We start from the raw sequence: 19,264 nt of genomic DNA on the forward strand, positions 1-19,264 counted from the left end.
CATTTCCTCTGCCCATTTTTGTTTCTTTTTTTAGTTTCACTAAGAAATATCCACTGTATAAGTTTAAGGTGTAGAACATGATAATTTGATTTACGTATACTGTGAAATGATTATCACAGTAGGTTTAGTTAATTCATCATCTTAGATAGATACAGAAAAAGAAAAAAAAATTCTCCTTGTGATGAGAACTCTTCAGATCTCCTCTTTTAAGAACTTTCCTATGTATCATACCGCAGTGTTAGCCTTGGTTATCATGTACATTATATTTCTACTACTTATTTATCTCATAACTGGACGTTTATACCTTTTGACCAGTTTTTTCCAATTCCCCATCCCTCAGCTCCTGACTTTAAACTTTAATAGTATTAATAACATATCAGGATTATTGTTTAAAATACATATTTAATAACCTGAAAGGCAACTGTCTGTGAGAAAAGAGGTTGGCAAGGATGCCAGGTTGATCAGTCAGGATATTCCCTCATTACCACTCCAGACCCCTGTTGTGGCTGGATTGTCCCATTAATAATGGTTATCCATTATTGCAGTTTTTCAAGCATTATGAACATTACCTTACTTATATGTTTCATCCAATTAATGATAATCTAGTTGTAGCTGTAATGTAATTTTTGCCTATTCAGTCATTATATAAGATACCTGAAGGCAGGAATTGTATCTTAAATATCTTTGTTGTCATGCATTTCACCTAATATAGTGCTATATACAGCATGTGATTTAATAACTTTCTATATGATGAAATAAAGAACGACTAAAATCTTTTATTATATGTTAATCCTTATGGTATAGTTTAGAATACTAGTGACATCATTTAAGGATCTCTATATTTTCCTGCTCTTAAAATTGAAGTCTGGTCTTATTTACATTCTCATTCTCTACTGTTTTTAAAGAACAACATTTGCTGTCAACGAACTTAAAATTTATACCAGGCATTTAATAATATTCAAGACATACCAGGAATCACATAAGTTAGAAGGGATAAAATAGGACTAAGCATTAGCAAAAATCTCTTTTGCAGAGGTAAGATGTGATTACAAATAAAAGAATTCCATTATGTTTGCTTTATGTTTACCTAAAAAAAATGGTATTAAACAAAAAATATAAGTATACAACATACCTGAGTTCGTAAAATTTCATTTTTTGACAACTGCATATCCCCAGTCAATTCTTTCACAACGATGCCCAGGGGCTCTAGACGTTTGCTGAAGTAATTTGTCATTTCAGCTGCCAAGGCCTTCATTGGAGCAACATATACAATCTGTGCCAAAGAAACACTACCTTGATGAATGAGCAAAAACTACATTTTGTTTCTTCATTTGTTTCAAAGCAGTCAATATAAGTCACAATTTATTGTGAAATATAATTGTAGCTACTAGAAGTAAAAAGAATCTTAGTAGTGATATCTGAAAAGTAGTTATCTTTTCTTTGGTAAGTGTGCAGCTGCTTAAAGGATAATGGAATTTGTTTATACAGCCACATCGCTTTGAACATTGGTTCTGCTTCAAAGCTAAATGTATTTTCACAGGGGTAATAGCATTTTCATAACACAAACAGGGACTGCCTTAAGAGTAACAGAGTAAATCAAGCAGCAATCTTTACCTGAGATCATAAATAATATCCTTAAAACTTTCCAGATTCCATGTAACATGTACAACTATAAATGATTTTAATTTTATAGTTTATAAAGGTTGTGGTCTGATTTGTTAATTTCCTACCTTAAATTCATTCTTTTTGATAACACCTTGTTGAAAATGTTGGCGTATTTCATGCAAAACTGTAAGCATTGCAATGTTGGTCTTTCCAGCCCCAGTAGGGGCACAAATCAGCATGTTCTCATTGGTGTTGTAGGCAGTCTCAAACACGATTGACTGGATTCTATTCAGTCTCCTCATTCCCTTAAAAGCCAGCTGCCCAATCTAAAGAAAGAAAGAAAGAAAGAAAGAAAGAAAGAAAGAAAGAAAGAAAGAAAGAAAGAAAGAAAGAAAGAAAGAAAGAAAGACTATTATAAACAATGATAATGCGAAGGACCCATACAAAATAATAAATGCAAACATTTACTTCTTTTGATTTAAAAGCAAAACAAAATGACTGATTTGTTCAGTCTCTCTCAATATGTCCAATATTTAAACCAAAGTGTGTGCAGTTGAAAACTCACAACTACCTAATTCTAATGCATTTGGGAGTTGCATACTCACTAAATTTGAAAAATGCAATAGTGACACTATATATCTATACCTTTATATATAATCCAAAGTATAAAACAATGATAAATTAATCACATAAGGAAATAAAATGAAACACCGGTATCTTTTGAGTTCATATATTGACATTCTAGCTTAGTTAGACTGAATATGACTAATAAGAGTTCAAGCAAGAAACTTCCTGGGTATATAAAGGAATAAGAAATTCTGTTTCAATATGTTATGGATTTAAAAATATCTTTTTTAAATAGCAGCCATAATAGTAGGAACAATAACTGCCGATTATATTTATTCAGAATTTACACTGTGATATATATATTTGTAAGCACTTTGATATACTTATTTATAATTCTCAAAACGGGTACCTAGGTGGCTTAGTTGGTTAAGAGTCTGCCTTTGGCTTAGGTCATGATCCTGGTGCCCTGGGATTGAGCCCACCAGGCTACATGCTCAGTGAGGGGATCTGCATCCACCTCTCCCTCTGCCCATTTCCCTACTCATGCAAGTGCGCTAAGTAAATAAAATATTTAAAAACATTCTATGGTATAGATATTTTTTCTATATATATATATTTATTTATTAAAAGGATTTTATCTATTTTAAAAGAGAGAGAGAGAGAATGCACAAGTGGAAGCAGGGGGTGGGGTAGGCACAGTGAGAGGAAGAGAGAAGCAGACTCCTGGCTGAGTAAAGAGCCTAAAAGCAGAGCTTGATCTCATAACCCTAAGACCATGAGCCAAATCAAGAGTTGGATGGTCAGCTGAGCCACCCAGGCACCCCTTGGTACTTTTACTATGTCCTTTTAATAAAGATGAAAATGAAGACACAGAGCAGTTAAATAGTTTTTCCTAAGATTTTTCATATGGAAAGTCTTTAGAAATGAAAGCTATAATGCCTTAGAGTAAACAAAACACTGGACAGGATTAATGGCAGAAAATTGGGATGGTTAAATTAATGTCAGAAAAAATGAATTTCAAAGCCAAGAGTATTACCAGGATTAAAAACAGTCATTTCATAATGACAATGAAAATAATTCATCAGTAGGGCATAACAGTCCTAAGTATTCATATATCTAATAACAGATCTTCAAAATGTATGGAGGAAAAACTAACAGACATGCAAATAATTTCAACATCCCTCCCAACACTTGATAGAACAAGTAGGCATGAAAATCAACAAGATTATAGCCGACCTGAACAGCACAGCACTATCAACCAATTTGACCTGATTGACATTTATCCATCTAACAATAGCAGAATACAAATTCTCTTCAAGTGTTCATAAAACATTTAAAAAATATACCATATTTTGGCCCATAAAACAAGTTTCAATAAATTGAAAAATAATTCATATAAAATATGTCATCTGATCACAAAGGAATGAAATTAAATATCCTTAACAGAAATAGCATTAGGAAATATCCAAATATTCAAATTAAATAATACACTTCCTAAATAACCCATGGATTAAAAAGAAATCATTAGGAAATTAATAAGTATTCTTAACTGAAGGAAAAAGAAAGCTCAACATATGAGAATTTGTGGATGCTGCTAAAGCACTTAGTGAGGAAAAATAGCACTAACCACCTATATGAAAAAAAAAGGAAAGTTTCAAGGTTATAATTTCATTTTCCAAAATAAAAAAGGGAAAATTAAAACTAAAGTAAGCAGAAGAAACAGTAAGAACCATAGTGGATATCAATGAAATGGAAAACAGAAAAGCTCATTCTTTGAGAAGATCAACAAAAGTGATTAATCCCTAGCCAACTGAAGTCAAAAACTGCTTTCATTTAGAGATGACACGATTTTTTTTTTAATTTTATTTATTTATTCGTGAGAGATGCACAGAGACAGGCGGAAACACAGGCAGAGGGAGAAGCAGGCTCCCTGTGGGAAGCCCGATGCAGGACTCCATCCCATGATCCCAGTACTCTGGGATCACCTGAGATCACAACGTGAGGCAAAGGCAGACACTCAATCACTGAGCCACCCAGGTGCTCCAGAGATGACATGATTTCTATACAAAAAATCTAACAGAATCTATCAAAAATTTCCCAACAGTAATATGTGATTTAAGAAGGTTGAGATACAAATTCAAATTTTTAAAAAAATTATATTTCTATATATTAGCAAGGAAAAATCTGAAAGTAAATTAAAAATCAATTAAATAAAAAACATATATACTGAGAACTATATAATTTTGCTAGAAGAAATGAAATGTAAGAAAACTCTATAAAAGATGTCAATTCTTCCCAAGTTGATCTGTAAGTTTATTGCAATTCCAATCAACATCTCAAAAGGCTTTTCTACAAAAATTAACAAGCCAATTCTAAAATCCATATGGAAACACAAAGGACCTGGAAGAGACAAAACAATTGTGAAAAAGAACAACATAAAAGAGCTCAGACTAACTGATTTCAAAGATTATTTAAAAACTGGAGGGGATCCCTGGGTGGCTCAGTGGTTTGGCACCTGCTTTCGGCCCAGGGTGTAATCCTGGAGTCCCAGGATGGAGTATCATGTTGGGCCCCTTGCATGCTTCTCAGTCTGCCTGTGTCTCTACCCCCCCACTCCCCCGGAATGAATAGAATCTTAAAAAAAAAAAAAAATCTGGAAAAATCAAACCAGGATTATATTAGCATAAAGATAGCATAAATAGATCAAAGAACAAAACAGAGAATTCACAAATAAACCTTCACATATACTGACGATAGATTTTTGACAAAGGCCCAAAGCCATTGCAGATGACAAAGCATAGCATTATTCAATAAATGATGTCGGAACAAATGGATATCTACAGGCAAAAAGAATAAATTTGAACACATACCTCTCACCATACAAAAATTAACTCAAAGCAGATCACTGACCTAAATGTAAAACTTAAAACTATAAAACTCGTAGTAAAAAAAATTAGAGAAAGTATCTGTGGTCCTGAGTTAGGCCAAGATGTCTTAAATATACCATAACCTACAAATGAACAAATTGATAAACTAAATTTAATTCAACAAAATGAAAAAAAAACAATCTTTTGAAGAGACATTGTTAAGAAAATGAAAGAAGCCAGCATGGAAAAAAATCTCTGTGAAGTATATATACATCTGATAAAGGAATTATATCCCAGATACATAAAGGATTCTTTGAACACAACAGTAAGAAAACAATTCAATTTTTAAAATGGGCAAAAGATTTGAACAATCAATTCACCAAAAGAAGTATGTGGATGGCAATAAACACACAAAAAGATGCTCAACATCATTAGTCATTAGGAAAATTAAAGTTAAAATCACAATGAGGTAACACTACACATCTATTAAAATGGCTAAAATTTTTAAAAGTGGCCACTTCAAGTGTTGGTAGGAGGATGTGAAGAAACTGGCCCTCATACCTATTACTGGTAGGGATGTAAAATAGTACAATCACTTTGGAAAGCAACTTGGCAATTTTTCAAAAGTTAAACATACAATTAACATATGATCTGGCCATATCACTTCCAGGCTTGAACCCAAAAGAAAGAACTAGTATATGTACATACAAAAGCTTGTAAACAAATGTTCATAGCAGCTTTATTTATGATACCTTAAGAGCAGAAACAACTCAAATGTCCAAGAGACGAATGAATAAAATGTGGCATATTCATAAAATGGGATATTACTCAGCAATAAATTATTGAGATGCAACAACATAAATGAATCTCAAAATGATTGTTGAATAAAAGAAGCCAGACAAAAAAAGAATATATACTGCATAGTTAACATTTATATACAAATCTGGAAAATACAAACTAACCTATAGTGACAGAAAGCAGCTTAGTTGACGCTTGGGAGCAGGGGGATAAGTGGAGGGAGAGATTGGAATTGTAGAAGCCCAGGTTAAAATACTGGCTCCACCACTATTTCCATTACAACCTTGAAGATACTTAGTATCTCTGAGTTCTATTTCCACATCTGCAAATTAGTAATGTTACATAGGAAGTTATAAAGATTAATAAAAATTGGCAATATTCATGGAATGCTTAATAGGGGTCAATCACAAGGTAAATCCTTTAAATGAATATCCTAATTATTTGTAATAACCATACCAGACTATTTTATAGATGAAAAACTGAGACTTTAAAAGACTTATATAAGTTCATACAGCTATAAGTGATGGAGCTAGCATCTGAACTCAGATATTATAACTTCAAAATTACAGTCTTTAATTGATAAGATTCATAAACCCCTTATAGGACAAAGTATATACAGAGTAGGTACTTATTAAAAGTGTTGAAATAAAACTAAGAGCACCTATTATCATCACTGTCCTATGTCATCTTTGTTTTTATATGAAGCTTATTAAAATAGTACTGGGAATGAATGTTGCAATTTCCAAACAGTTTTTATGGACTCATGACAAGACATACAGAGTCTACTATTTCTAAATTACAAATCTGATGTCACATTCCAGTTTGAAGGTTTCAAAGAATTCTTACTGTCGATCTTAACCATGCAGGTTATGAAACACAAAATCTTCTAAGGCACAGAATATACAGCAAATAGAACCTTTTAAAATGTGAACACTTATTATTTTCCACCACTTTATTTATATATACTATTCTCTTGAATAGTATTCTATTCTTTGCGCCTTTGCACTACATATAATGCCTTTCCAAACTCTGAGAAACTCTTCATTATCATTTGAGTTTAAGATCAAATGTAAACTCTAGTCCCTCCCAATTCCCTAAGCAATTATTACATTAACTTAATTATACTTTTCCATATTTCAACAAATTTTAAGGTACTATATCTCTCAGCAACTAAAGGTTCATAGAAACCTCTTTATATATGGTCAGTATAACCCTTAACTACAAATACTGAAATGACTGATTCCTATGTATATCTGACCCACTGAATTGAAACTAAAGATTCAGTTTTATTACTTTTCGTATTACTGTAATACCTAACCAAATGCCAGAAACATCATAGGCCTCTAAATAAATTTTTATTTACTTATAGATCGATTAAGTTAACAGGGGAAAAAATCTTTAAAAAGATACGCACTTTACATATAGTATCCTCCAAAGAAACCGTAAACTGGATCTACCAAAATGTATAGCAGTTCAGAAAAAACCTATATTCGATCTTGAATAAGAAACTTATTTTGTTCTTAAAGGTTATAGTTCAAGAAAGAAGTAAACTAGAGCATTAGAAGAATATCCTAACAAACTTAGTACATATTGAGGTCTAAAACATCTATTCAACAGTCATTCATTGACCACTTATAAATATACTAAAGTCTTATGTCAGTGTAAATATTCATTTTCTTAAGAAAAGTTGGAGAGTGTCTAAAACTATGCTTAAAATATATATTTTGTGGCTTGAAGGGGAAAATTATATCATTTTAGTTTTCTATAATAAATATAGGACTCCATGCTGAGTTATTTGAAGGGAAGAAGAGACAGTAAGAAGACTCCCATTTCAGATGAAAGAGAGTATTAGAAAAACACCTAGGGCACCTGGGTGGCTCAGTTAAGCATCTGCCTTCCATTCAGGTCATGATCCTGGAGTCCCTGCTCAGTAGGGAGCCTGCTTTTCCCTCTACCTTGGCTTCTCCTTCCCTGCTTGTGCTCTCTCTCACACACATGCTCTCTCTAATAAATAAGTTTTTTTTTTTTTTAGAAAAACACTTTTGGAACTAGCCAAAAGTACAGTTGACTCCTGAACTATGCAGATCCATTTATATGCAGATTTTTTATAGTACAGTACTATAAATGTATTTTTTCTTTCATGATTTTCTTACTAATGTTTCCTTTTCCCTAGCTTACTTTATTGGAAGATTGCAATATACAACACATACAACATGTAAAATATGTGTTATTTATGTTATTAGTAAAGCGTCTGATCAACAGTAGGCTACTAGTAGGTAATTCTGAGGGAGCCAAAAGTTTTATAAAGATTTGACCACATGGGAGGCTGGTGCCCCAACCTCCAAGTTGTACAAGGGTTAACAATAGTTGTATAAAGGATATGGAAAGATGGTATAGCAGAAATGATGAAGATAAAAAAAAAAAAGAAAGAAAGAAAGCCACGACCAGACTATGAAGACCAGAGTACCACAAAAACTCCTCTACCTCTAAGGGTTTTTTTTTTTTTTTCTTTTTTTGGAAAGACAATGTGAAGAAGTCAGCATAGGAAGCTGACGTCCAGAAAAGTTAAATGACCACTCACGTCCACACTGCTAATAGATTGCAGAAAAGATAGAACCTGAATTCAGTTTATCTTAGTTCCAACTACAAATTACCACCAAATTTATTATTTAATATTATACTGATTTATTTTGCTCATTAATAAGTCTCTACATTTATTTCAAAAGAACCATTGCAAAAGAATCCTTAAAATACTGTTGCAAGTGAGGGGTGGGGGGTGCAGTTCGCACCATGGTGTATCTAGGACGCTCTGGTGCTATCAGCACGTACTACCCAGGTAGGTATGGAGGGGCTCTGGGAGGGCCTACATTTTCCAGACAAACTCAGGATCTGCTGTATAGTTACTTTGCTGCTGGAGCTGTACAGGATGGGCAAGCAGAAACTGATGAACTGCAGAGATGCCTGACACCTGAAGGATACAAACCTTTTAACCTGGAAACTTGTTGGCTTATGATTTCAATGCTGGGTACAGATATGTCAGGCACAATGGGTTTCAATGAATTTAAAGAACTCTGGGCTGTTCTGAAGGGTTGGACACAACACTTCATCAGTTTTGACAGAGATTGGAGTGGAACAGTGGATCCTCAAGAACTGCAGAGGGCCCTGACCACAATGGGATTTCGGTTGAGTTCCCAAGCTGTGAATTCAATTGCAAAATGATATGACACCAATTTCAAGATCACTTTCAATGACTACATCACCTGCTGCATCAAACTGCCAGCTCTGACAGCTTTCAAAGATGGGATACTGCTCAACAAGGTGCTGTGAATTTCCCCTATGATGATTTCATTCAATGTGTCTTTAAACCAAGAGGAGGCTGAATGAACAAAATCAACATTCCAACTAGAGTTCTCTTTAGCTCTTAGTCTTTGCCTTAAGTAACATGTGTAAACTTGCACTGTTGCTTTTCTTTAATTAGTGGTCATAAAAGTTTATCATTTTAGGTACAACTGAAGTTTTTAGTATTGATAATAAATTCTTCGGAATTTTGCTAATACAATATCAAGTCTCTTACACCTTAAAACTACCTTGAGCCATTGTCAGTGATGCCTTATTTTCTTGTTAAGGCCCTCTGATATAAATTTCAGTGTGTAAAATGTTTAAGGCACATTATACATTTTCACTGTAAGATACTTAAAATCCTTTCATCAGATTCCAACTCTATCTTTCTTCTAGAAAAGTTTTTACCTGGTACTGAAACCTTCATGTATGGAGTATTCTTACAATGCAAATGATTTATACCTACTTGATTGCAAAAAGACACACGCAAAAAAAATATGGTAATCCATGTCAAGGTTCACTTTAGTGGAAACTTAGCACAGGCAATAAGGCTTACACATTTTTGATGACCATATGATTGGACAGGAAATGTGAGTGATTATTTTCTGCCTCTTGAAAACTACTGAATCATGTGAGTGGCAAATACTATTTGTCACCAATTCTTTGCCACCATCCACCTAGACCTTTGTTATAATGGTCTTACAAATTATAAGCTATGTAAAAAAAAAAAAAAAAAAACCTGACAAAAAAGTTTTTAACAATTAATAGAATATATAAAAATATTAACTAAGGTTATTTTTGGCTTGTGAGATTCTAGGAGACTTAATTTCCTTATAGATTTGAGTATTTTCTAAGTTTTCAATAATGTGTGTACTTTTCTTTTAAAATCAGAAGTTATTTTTTAAAATATTGACATCCATTTTGATATGCCATGTGTTCACTCTTACATTAAAAAATATATGCCGCAAAAAAACTGGAAAGAGAATCAAATGTTGATATTGCTACCACTGGAAATCGGGGTCACGAATTTACTTTCTTCTTTCCTACTACTTTTACAAATACTCTCTGATAAGTAAGTACTATATTTTTAATGGAAGACAATGTTTTTTTTTTGGATTTTTAAGCCATGTTCTTTTTTTTTTTTTTTTTTTAGCCATGTTCTTTTAAGTAAGATTTGGAATCTAATACTGGCTGTGCCTCTTCCTATGTGATTTAATCATCTGGATACTCTGTTTCCCTATCTTTGAAAAGGAGATTAATATTTACTGCATGGAGTAGTTCTGAATAGAAAAATTATATTGGGATAATTAGCACCAATAATGCTTCTGTTTCTTAAATTTCAAACTGGACTGGCTGGCTCTTTCTTGGAAGGGAGCTTAACATGAAACAATGAAACAATGAAATTAGTCTATTTTCTCCATGGCAGAATATCTGTCTCATTTTAGCACACAATATGAGAGCTATTATTCAGATGATCAATTAGTTGTCAATCAATGAAAAAATAAAAACAGTTCTAGGCAAAAATGAATTAATTAATAAAATGAAATCAAAATGAAATGAAATGAAATAAAATACTTTTAGGATGCCTGGGTGGCTCAGTGGTTTAGCACCTGCCTTCGGCCCAGGGTGTGATCCCGGAGTCCTGGGATCGAGTCCCGCATCGGGCTGCCTGCATGGAGCCTGCTTCTCCCTCTGCCTATGTTTCTGCCTCTCTTTCTTCCTGTGTCTCTCATGAATAAATAAATAAAATCTCTAAAAAAAATAAAACCCCAAAAGAACAAAACAAAGCAAATTTAGAAATTACTTAAAACAGCACATCTTCTGCTCCCTTCCCCAAAAGTGTTTTTTTTGTTTTTGTTTTTCATTTTGAATTTAGGAACTAAAATAAAGAAATTTAATCAATAAACTTGTTCATAAAAAATAAAAAGAATGTGCACACACAGCAACTGTAACAGTATCAAAAAATATCAGTGGAGAACTCAATATATTTCAAATTGTGTCTGAAAGCTACTGGAACATGTGATAATTAAGTTAATTATTCATAAGTGATTTCTTATAGTTGAATGATATTCAAATTATATACACAAATATCCTAACTGAAAGGTTAAAGAGGAAGAAAAGTGTAGTTATATCAAAACTCTATTTGACTCAAATTTAGAAGTATATAGTAATAATATTCATTGTTTTATTTATATATCACACATGCACTAATGTCTAATTAAATGGCACTAAAAGTCATTGCTTCAAAATATTTGGTAATCTTCTAATTTAAAAAAATATATGTATTGATTTTATAAATTAATTAATGCATAAAGCTAAAACTGAACTTATTTTTATCATGTTAGTGTTTACTTTAAAACAGAAAACTGAATATCTCATGTCTCATTTATCATAAAGGTTCTATGTTCTGCCCAGAAACATTATAAATATATACTCTTCTCCCTTTGAATTAGTAGAAGCATTTTTTTTTAATTTATCTATTTATTTATTCATGAGAGACAGAGAGAGTGAGAGAGGCAGAGACACAGGCAGAGGGAGAGCAGGCTCCTTGCAGGGAGCCTGACGTGGGACTCAATCCCGGCTCTCCAGGATCATGCCTTGGGCTGAAGGCAGCGCTAAACCGCTGAGCCACCCAGGCTGCCCTAGTATAAGCATTTTTAAAACATAATCAGTAGATCAAAAATATTTTAAATAGTATAAGCTTTATCCTAAATCCCCTTGCTTACATAGATTTTGGATTCCTCAGACTGGTAATCTTTCAGGAATGTCATGACTCATTTATGCAATTTCAGGAAAACACGTTTCAAATATCTCTCATAAAACACTGGCTATACAGGCTGCAGTGAAGTACACACTTTAAAAAATAATCTGGATGATACTATTTACCTGGAAGAACAAAAATGTACACTAGATATACTGAATTAACTATTTATAATAATCAAATAAAGTACTTAATACTGCCAATTAAAATGCACTTATTAGATATTTAAGATGAGCCAGGACCATGCTACCACCCCTTCTACGTTAATGTGAATATCATAAGATTATGTCTAAATTATTCTAACAGTAGAGAATATAATTTCAGCATATATTTAGGAAAAAATCATATAGATACCAAAGGCATACATTGTATAATTTTCATAGATTAAGATTTGCCTGGCTCTAGAAAGCACCTGACTTAGGCTCAACATTTTAAAGTAAGAAGAGGGATGCCTCAGTGGTTCAGCGGTTGAGTGTCTGCTTTTGGCTCAGGTCGTGGTCCCACGGTCTTGGGATCGAGTCCCACTGTCTCTGTCTCTCTCTGTGTCTCTCATGAATAAATAAATAAAATCTTCAAAAATAAAGTAAAAAGAGATGACTGCCATTCAGTATGCTCTGTCTAAGCTTTGTTTGCTGGAATCCTACCACTCTGATATCCCTCACAAAGCAAGTTCCCCACCATAAACTACTTAATAGCCATGGGGTTCAAAATTAAACAATTTATATGAATATCTTACATAACATCTTTGAGTTTTCATTAGATAATTAAATATATTAGGTTCTTTTTCAGTTAAAGGTCTTTTACGCATTGCTTGTATGTTCATAAAACCATTTTCAATAATCATTCTAAAATAGATGAATTTAGGCCTTGATATATTAAAGAAAATTTCACCTTTCATGTGCTGGATCATCTGCTCAACTGGCAAATATTTATTGCTATATTTATTTATTGTTTAAATGGTCAAAAAGGTAGTTACACAACGTGTAATAAAGGTAAGAGAGAGAAAATACATTCGGATTATTTCAAGCACTGATATGACTTAACAGATTATTTCAAACTCTGATATGTATTAATTTTTAATAGATGGTATATACATGAACCAGACCAATGCCATTTTGGACATTTCTGCCATGATGAGGGCTCTGTGACCTGTAACTTATAGCACACAGCCCCCTTCACTTCCTACATTCTTTTCTTTTATTTAACCATATCCTTAAGTACACCCCGACATAACATCCTTGATGTCCCCCTGGAAATAAGACACGTATTCTTAAACATTCTCCTCTTGGATGGTCCCCAGCATGTACTCCCCAGTCTCTAGGACTATAAAAGCAAGTCTAAAGAGAAATGGGGTTGTAGAGATCTACTCACACTTCTATCTGTAAGTCCCCTTAATAAATAATTTCTTGTCAAATTGGACTTATTGGCCTTTATCTTCAGTCTTAGGGCTCCTACAGCCTTTGGAGGTAGTTTCACATACACCTCCCCTTCAAAGAACAGAAAATATAATACAGAGGAAGAGATCATTAGCAGTTGGGAAAGGGAGACAGACAGCAGTCATGAAGAAACTACAGTAAGTCATGGTAAAGAGCCTGAATTTTTACTTGTAATATAAGAGAAAGTCTCTGTATGATTTTAAGTAGAGGAATGACAAGTATATTTTTTAAAGGTCTACTCGTCTACGATGTGAAGATCAGATTTGGAAATGGTAGACAACTATGCTAGTAGTACAAGTGAAGAATGATGCATTACATGAGTGGAAAGTGAGGAAGGGGGATACAGATTATGTTTCTGACGTGCAGCTAATAGGATTTGATAATGACTTAAATGTGAGAGTGGGTTAAAAAAAGATAAATCAAAGACAACCTTTTTCCCTTAAGTAGATGGATGGCAGAGACACAGGCAGAGAGAGAAGCAGGCTCCATGCAGACAGCCCGACGCGGGACTTGATCCCGGGTCTCCAGGATCACACCTGGGGCTGAAGACGGCACTAGACCGCTGTGCCACCGGGGCTGCCCATAATAAAATTTTAAAAAGGAAATGAAAACCAATATGTAAGTTTTAATTTTTTAGCCGAAACATTTTAAAAAGTTTTTAAAAATTGAAATTTTATAAAAATTTAGTTAACCCAATGTATCTAAAATATTCTTTTTAATACATAATAAAAATTAGTTTTTTTTTACATAACAGTCCTGGGAAAATAGGTATATTTTACACTTAAACCTCATCCCAATCCAGATTAACCATATTTCTTTATTTTGCTTTCAGTTTTTTAAAAATGAAGTATGGCTGACATATTAATTTCAGGTATACAACATACAGGCTTGATAATTCTATACAATACAATATGCTTACCATGACAGGTGTAAGCACTGTCACCATACAAAATTATTATAATCTTATTGACTATATTCCCTATGTTGTACTTTTCATCCTGTGGCTTCTTTATTTTATAACTGAAAGTCTGTACCTCTTAATCCCTTTCATCTATTTGCCTATCCTTTCACCCCTAACTCCCTCCAGACTGTTCAACAGCACATGTAACTAGTGACCACTGTATTAAACAGTGCAGCTCCAGAAAGAACCCAGCTAACTTATATAATGTTTTAAAATTGATAAATATATTGTCATAACATAGCAGACTGAATTGCAGGTAAGGCTCTTAGGATAGCATATAAAATTCTTAACATGGTCTCAAAGGCCCTGCCATAATCTGTGGGTCATGGAATTCAGATGAACTATACTGAGGATTCTTTGGGGGAACGAAAGAACATAATAGTTTTATCCAATCTCTTATTGCTAATAAAGTTATCCTTAGTAAGCAAAGAAACAACAACAAAAACCCCACAAGTAATCATTTGTTGCATGTGTTAAAGAATGGAATTAATGTTCTATTCCAACATTGACTAAGTCACTAATACTTATTAGTATATTCCAACCCAAAGTCTAAAACAGTTAGGTCTAAGCATGCACCATATACTAAACTGGCCCTAATGGAAACCTCATTACTCACCTTTACTAAAGGTTAACAAATATTTCACCTGATAAAACAAAAATTACTTGCAGTCTTGAAAGTGCTAAACGATATATATAAGGAGTTACTTCCCTTTAGAAATATGAGAATACTGGGGTGCCTGGGTGGCACAGTTAAGCACCTCACCTAGGTCATGATCTCAGGGTCATGAGATCAAGCCCCATGTTGGGCTCCATGCTTGGCATGGAGTCTGCTTGAGATTCTCTCTCTCCCTCTGCCCTTCCCACTTATGCTAGCTCTCTCTGAAAGATAAATAAATCTTAAAAAAAAATATGAGAGTACTAAGAGTTGGGAATTCTGTTTTTCATCTTTGTCTTCCTAATGCCCACCATAGTACCTGGTACAAAGAAAATATTCAGTGATATTTCTTCTGTATTTGATTCTGCTGAGTCATTCTAATTAAACTATCATCTATGAGCTGCATCACTGAAGAATTTTCATAAATTAAGTAATATTTAAGAGACTCCATGTTGAGCACAATGACTAACTCCAGAACAGAAGCTGGGTATATATTATTCTGCTAACATTATTTAAGTGTGAAAAATGTTTTTTATTAGATATCATAAAAACAAGCAAAATTATTTTTTCCCTACATTCGTTCACTGCAGCTTCCAGTGAAACTAGATATTACCTTGGATTCCAACCCCTGCTACATTTGCTCTGGGAAAAAAAAAAAGGCAATGTTTCAAAACATATTTTTATATTTTAAAAATCTTCTTGACACTAAGGTAGTATTAGAAACTCTAAAAATAATCAAACACTTAGAATGTCATAGAATTTCACCCCTTAGGAGGAATACATAAAAAATATTGTCAGAAATATTTAATATTCTCTCTTTATTGTTTATCCTCAAGAAATCACTTATCCTCAAGAAACTGCTTCACTGATTTGTCCCCAATCCAAATCCAAATTTTTATACCTGTGTTTTTACATATTTATATCTTTTAATATGGATATAGCAATATGTGCTATTATTTTAAAATATATAACCTCTGAATTCAAAGATAACAAAACATCATTTCTGAGAGACTTTGTAAAAATCAGTTAAATTATGCTTAGTTCTTTATTTTAGCTGTAAGAGAGTTATAGGGAATTCTTAGGAGACTATATAGTTCAGCTAGGGATCCCCCACCTATACCAACTGAGTTAGTCAACTAAACTCCAGGTCAGTGTATTTCATATATGGCTTTACTCTCCAGTAGTGGGTTATGAAATCAACTTAGTGAATTGTGATCAGCATTTTTAAAGAATAGAAAAGAAAAAAAAATAGTGCAGCATATCATATATGATAAGGGCAAATACTGTTACACAAAAATTTTGCTTGTGTTTGGGTATATGGAATCAAAATGTGAAATGATGGTTTGAAACCCAATGTTACAGATAGACACTTTCCAATGAACACAAATGCATTCTTTTAAAATATGGCTTATTTCATTTTGGGAACACAGCAATCTTTCTCTCACAAATATATATAATCTTGGGCTTAGCAATTCCACTTTTTTAAAAAAGCATACTTGCACACATGCAAAACTGTGCACAAGTAAGAGTACTCATCACAAAATTATCTGTGGTACCAAAAACTAGAAACAAATCCAACTGTCATCAATAGGGTACTACGTGAATAAATTATGGCACATCAATATAATGGAATTCTATGAAGCCATAAAAAAATTCTATGCAGGAAAAAAAAAACTCTGTGTAGAATAGTAACATTTCCTATTACTGAGATGGAAATATTTGCTTATGTGAAAAAAGTAAGGTGCAGAACAGTATGCAATATGCTATTTTTTGTTCATATTTGGTGGGGGTGGGGAGAAGGTACTCAGAATCTATCATTGTTTCTGAAGATTCAAGGTAAATACATAAAACCTAAACATGGTGATTATTAAAGAAAGAAGTAGGGATCTGAGCAGGTGAGGAACAGATATAAAATAGGAGATTTTTCACTATTTAAAGGTTTCTAGTTTTTGAAACATCAAAATAACACCTATGTAAAAAGAGACACATAAAGAGATACAAGATACAAGTGACTTCTTTAGAAAATGGAAAAGCTAAAGAAGTATCTAATTAAATAGAGAAGCCTAAATGAGCTCTTAAGTTTTTCAAAAATATTTTGTATTAAAAAGTTCTTATTATTCCTACAATTTTACCCTCCAGAGACAAAAAGATAATTGAGTTACTCTTCTGAAGATGCTTCAAATTATTTTAAATCGTGTATCCCTCCACTCAGTCTCCTCTCTGACATTCTATTTTTGATCTTAATACACCTAGCTACTCAAAGGCATCTCTGGAAAGTTTAGGAACAGAAAAAACAGTGGGTTTTCTTCTTACTTCCAATACCTATTAGAATTGTGGCCTCACCCAAGACTCTATATTTCATCACAGATCAGATATATTATTAAATGCAAAACTTAAACTATATTCCTGCCATTATCTAAAATGCACTCTCTCATTCATTCAATGTATATTGAACACTAACTACCATGTCTCAAACTGTGAGGACTTATTTTCTATTCTCAACAACTCATGGTGCAGCAGGTGAATCTGGACTACAATGAGTCTGTTACTTAGTCTCAAACTATATACATCTACTACTGCCCACCCTAATCTTTAAAAAAAACAGAGAAGATTAGACATGCTACTTCACTGAACCTGCCAATCCCAAACTAGATTCTCTATGTCAAGATCAGCAAATTAACATGATATAACACAAATATTAAAATGTTATCTTCAATGATCTTGGACTATGAATACATAATATATTCCTTATTATTTAAATTGGTAATCATTCATTAATCCATTAAATAATAGTAACAGCTAGCATTTCTTTTGAGCACATAATACAAATTAAGGCTTTGTATTAAGTACTTCAAGGGGATTACTTTAACATACAAAGGAATACCATGAGTTAAGTCTTTTTATTGTCCATATTTTATTTTAATTTTTTATATTTCATGTTTTTATTTAAATTAGTTAGTTAACATACAATGTAATATGAGTAACAGATATAGAATTTAGTGATTCACTTAAATATAACATCTAGTGCTCATCACTACAAGTGTACTCCTTATTTTAAAAATGGGGACGCTGGGCATAGAGGGTTTGAAGACTCTGCCCAAGGCTAAATTACCAGTAAGCAACAGAGCAAAGACTGGAACTCAGGTATTTAATACCAAAGTCCAAATTTTAAAATCCCAATTAAAAACTTGTAAGGCTTACTGATTTCATTACTTTATATTTTTCAAAATAACTTAATTTTATAAAAATAAAAATATAAAGCTGATAAACACACTGACTATACTAATAACTGAATAAAGGCAAAGAGAATAAGATTTTTTATTAGCCTTAGTGTTAAGGTTTTTATTTTTTATTTATTTTTTTATTTTTTTAAACATCACAAATATGTTTTTATTTGTCACCATTAAATGTCTGAATTTTAAACAGATTCTTGGACTGGTGGTTCATATCCATCAGCTCGTTCAACTTTAGCACCGGTCTCATCCCCCGTAGCTTTTCCAGAACTACTACCTTCACCATGAAGCTCCATGAGTTTTCCCAATTCAAACTTGGGCTTCTTCAGCATTTTTGCTTTTCTAACAAAAACATCATGGAGTGGATAAATAGACTGACAAGCTTTTTCTATATCTTTTCCGATGCTGTCTGGAATCCATTTATTGACCACTTCTTTCAAGTCATTTGTTTGCACCTCTCGGGTCATGATTTCCATCACCTTTTTCCGGATTTGGTGGACCTGTTGGTGCTGAGCATAAGAGGTCTTCCGAATCTGATTATTGCGTTTTTTAGTAAAACCAACACAAAATAGACGAAGCAAATGACCATCAGTAGTCTTTACATCAACATGAGCTTCAATCAGGGTCTGCCATTTTTTGACCATGGAGCACATTTTGTCATGGGTAAGATCCATGCCATGGAAATTAGTCAGGCAGTTTTTGCCCTGCACATCCTCAGTGATTAGCTTGAATTTCCTAAATGCAACTTCATCATTCTGCAGATCAGCAAGGCTAACTTCAAAAACCCGACCCTTGAGACCATCAGATGCAATTTTGGTTCCTTGAGTTCTTGTGACTAGTGTTTTTCCAATATTTCTTATATTGAACATAGTTGGTGCTTTCACATCATACCAATCTTTCTTAGAAAATGGATCAACCACTTTCTTCTTGGCTCCCTTTTGCCGCCTTTCGTAAGGCGCTTGTTCTTGCCAACCACCATGGCGCTGCTGTGTCAGTGTTAAGGTTTTTAAAGTGTTAAGGTTAACCTTAGCGTTAAGGTTTA

General features: G+C 33.2%; 1 protein-coding gene and 2 pseudogenes across 2 annotated transcripts in view; 1 reads left to right on the forward strand and 2 right to left on the reverse strand.

Annotated features, from left to right (window-relative positions):
• ASCC3 (activating signal cointegrator 1 complex subunit 3) overlaps positions 1-19,264 on the reverse strand; it is a 349,769-nt gene that overhangs the window by 250,964 nt on the left and 79,541 nt on the right. For both annotated transcript variants that reach the window (XM_055329663.1, XM_055329664.1), the window contains exons 9-10: positions 1,731-1,931; positions 1,133-1,273 (exon numbers count right to left, since the gene is read on the reverse strand). In XM_055329663.1, coding sequence (XP_055185638.1) covers positions 1,133-1,273; positions 1,731-1,931 — 342 coding nt within the window. The remainder of the gene's footprint in view (positions 1-1,132; positions 1,274-1,730; positions 1,932-19,264) is intronic.
• On the forward strand, positions 8,628-9,217 carry LOC129512762 (sorcin-like; annotated as a pseudogene).
• On the reverse strand, positions 18,366-19,216 carry LOC129512456 (40S ribosomal protein S3a-like; annotated as a pseudogene).

This window comes from Nyctereutes procyonoides, unplaced genomic scaffold (genome assembly GCF_905146905.1).
Source record: "Nyctereutes procyonoides isolate TBG_1078 unplaced genomic scaffold, NYPRO_anot_genome, whole genome shotgun sequence".
Taxonomy (NCBI): domain Eukaryota; kingdom Metazoa; phylum Chordata; class Mammalia; order Carnivora; family Canidae; genus Nyctereutes; species Nyctereutes procyonoides.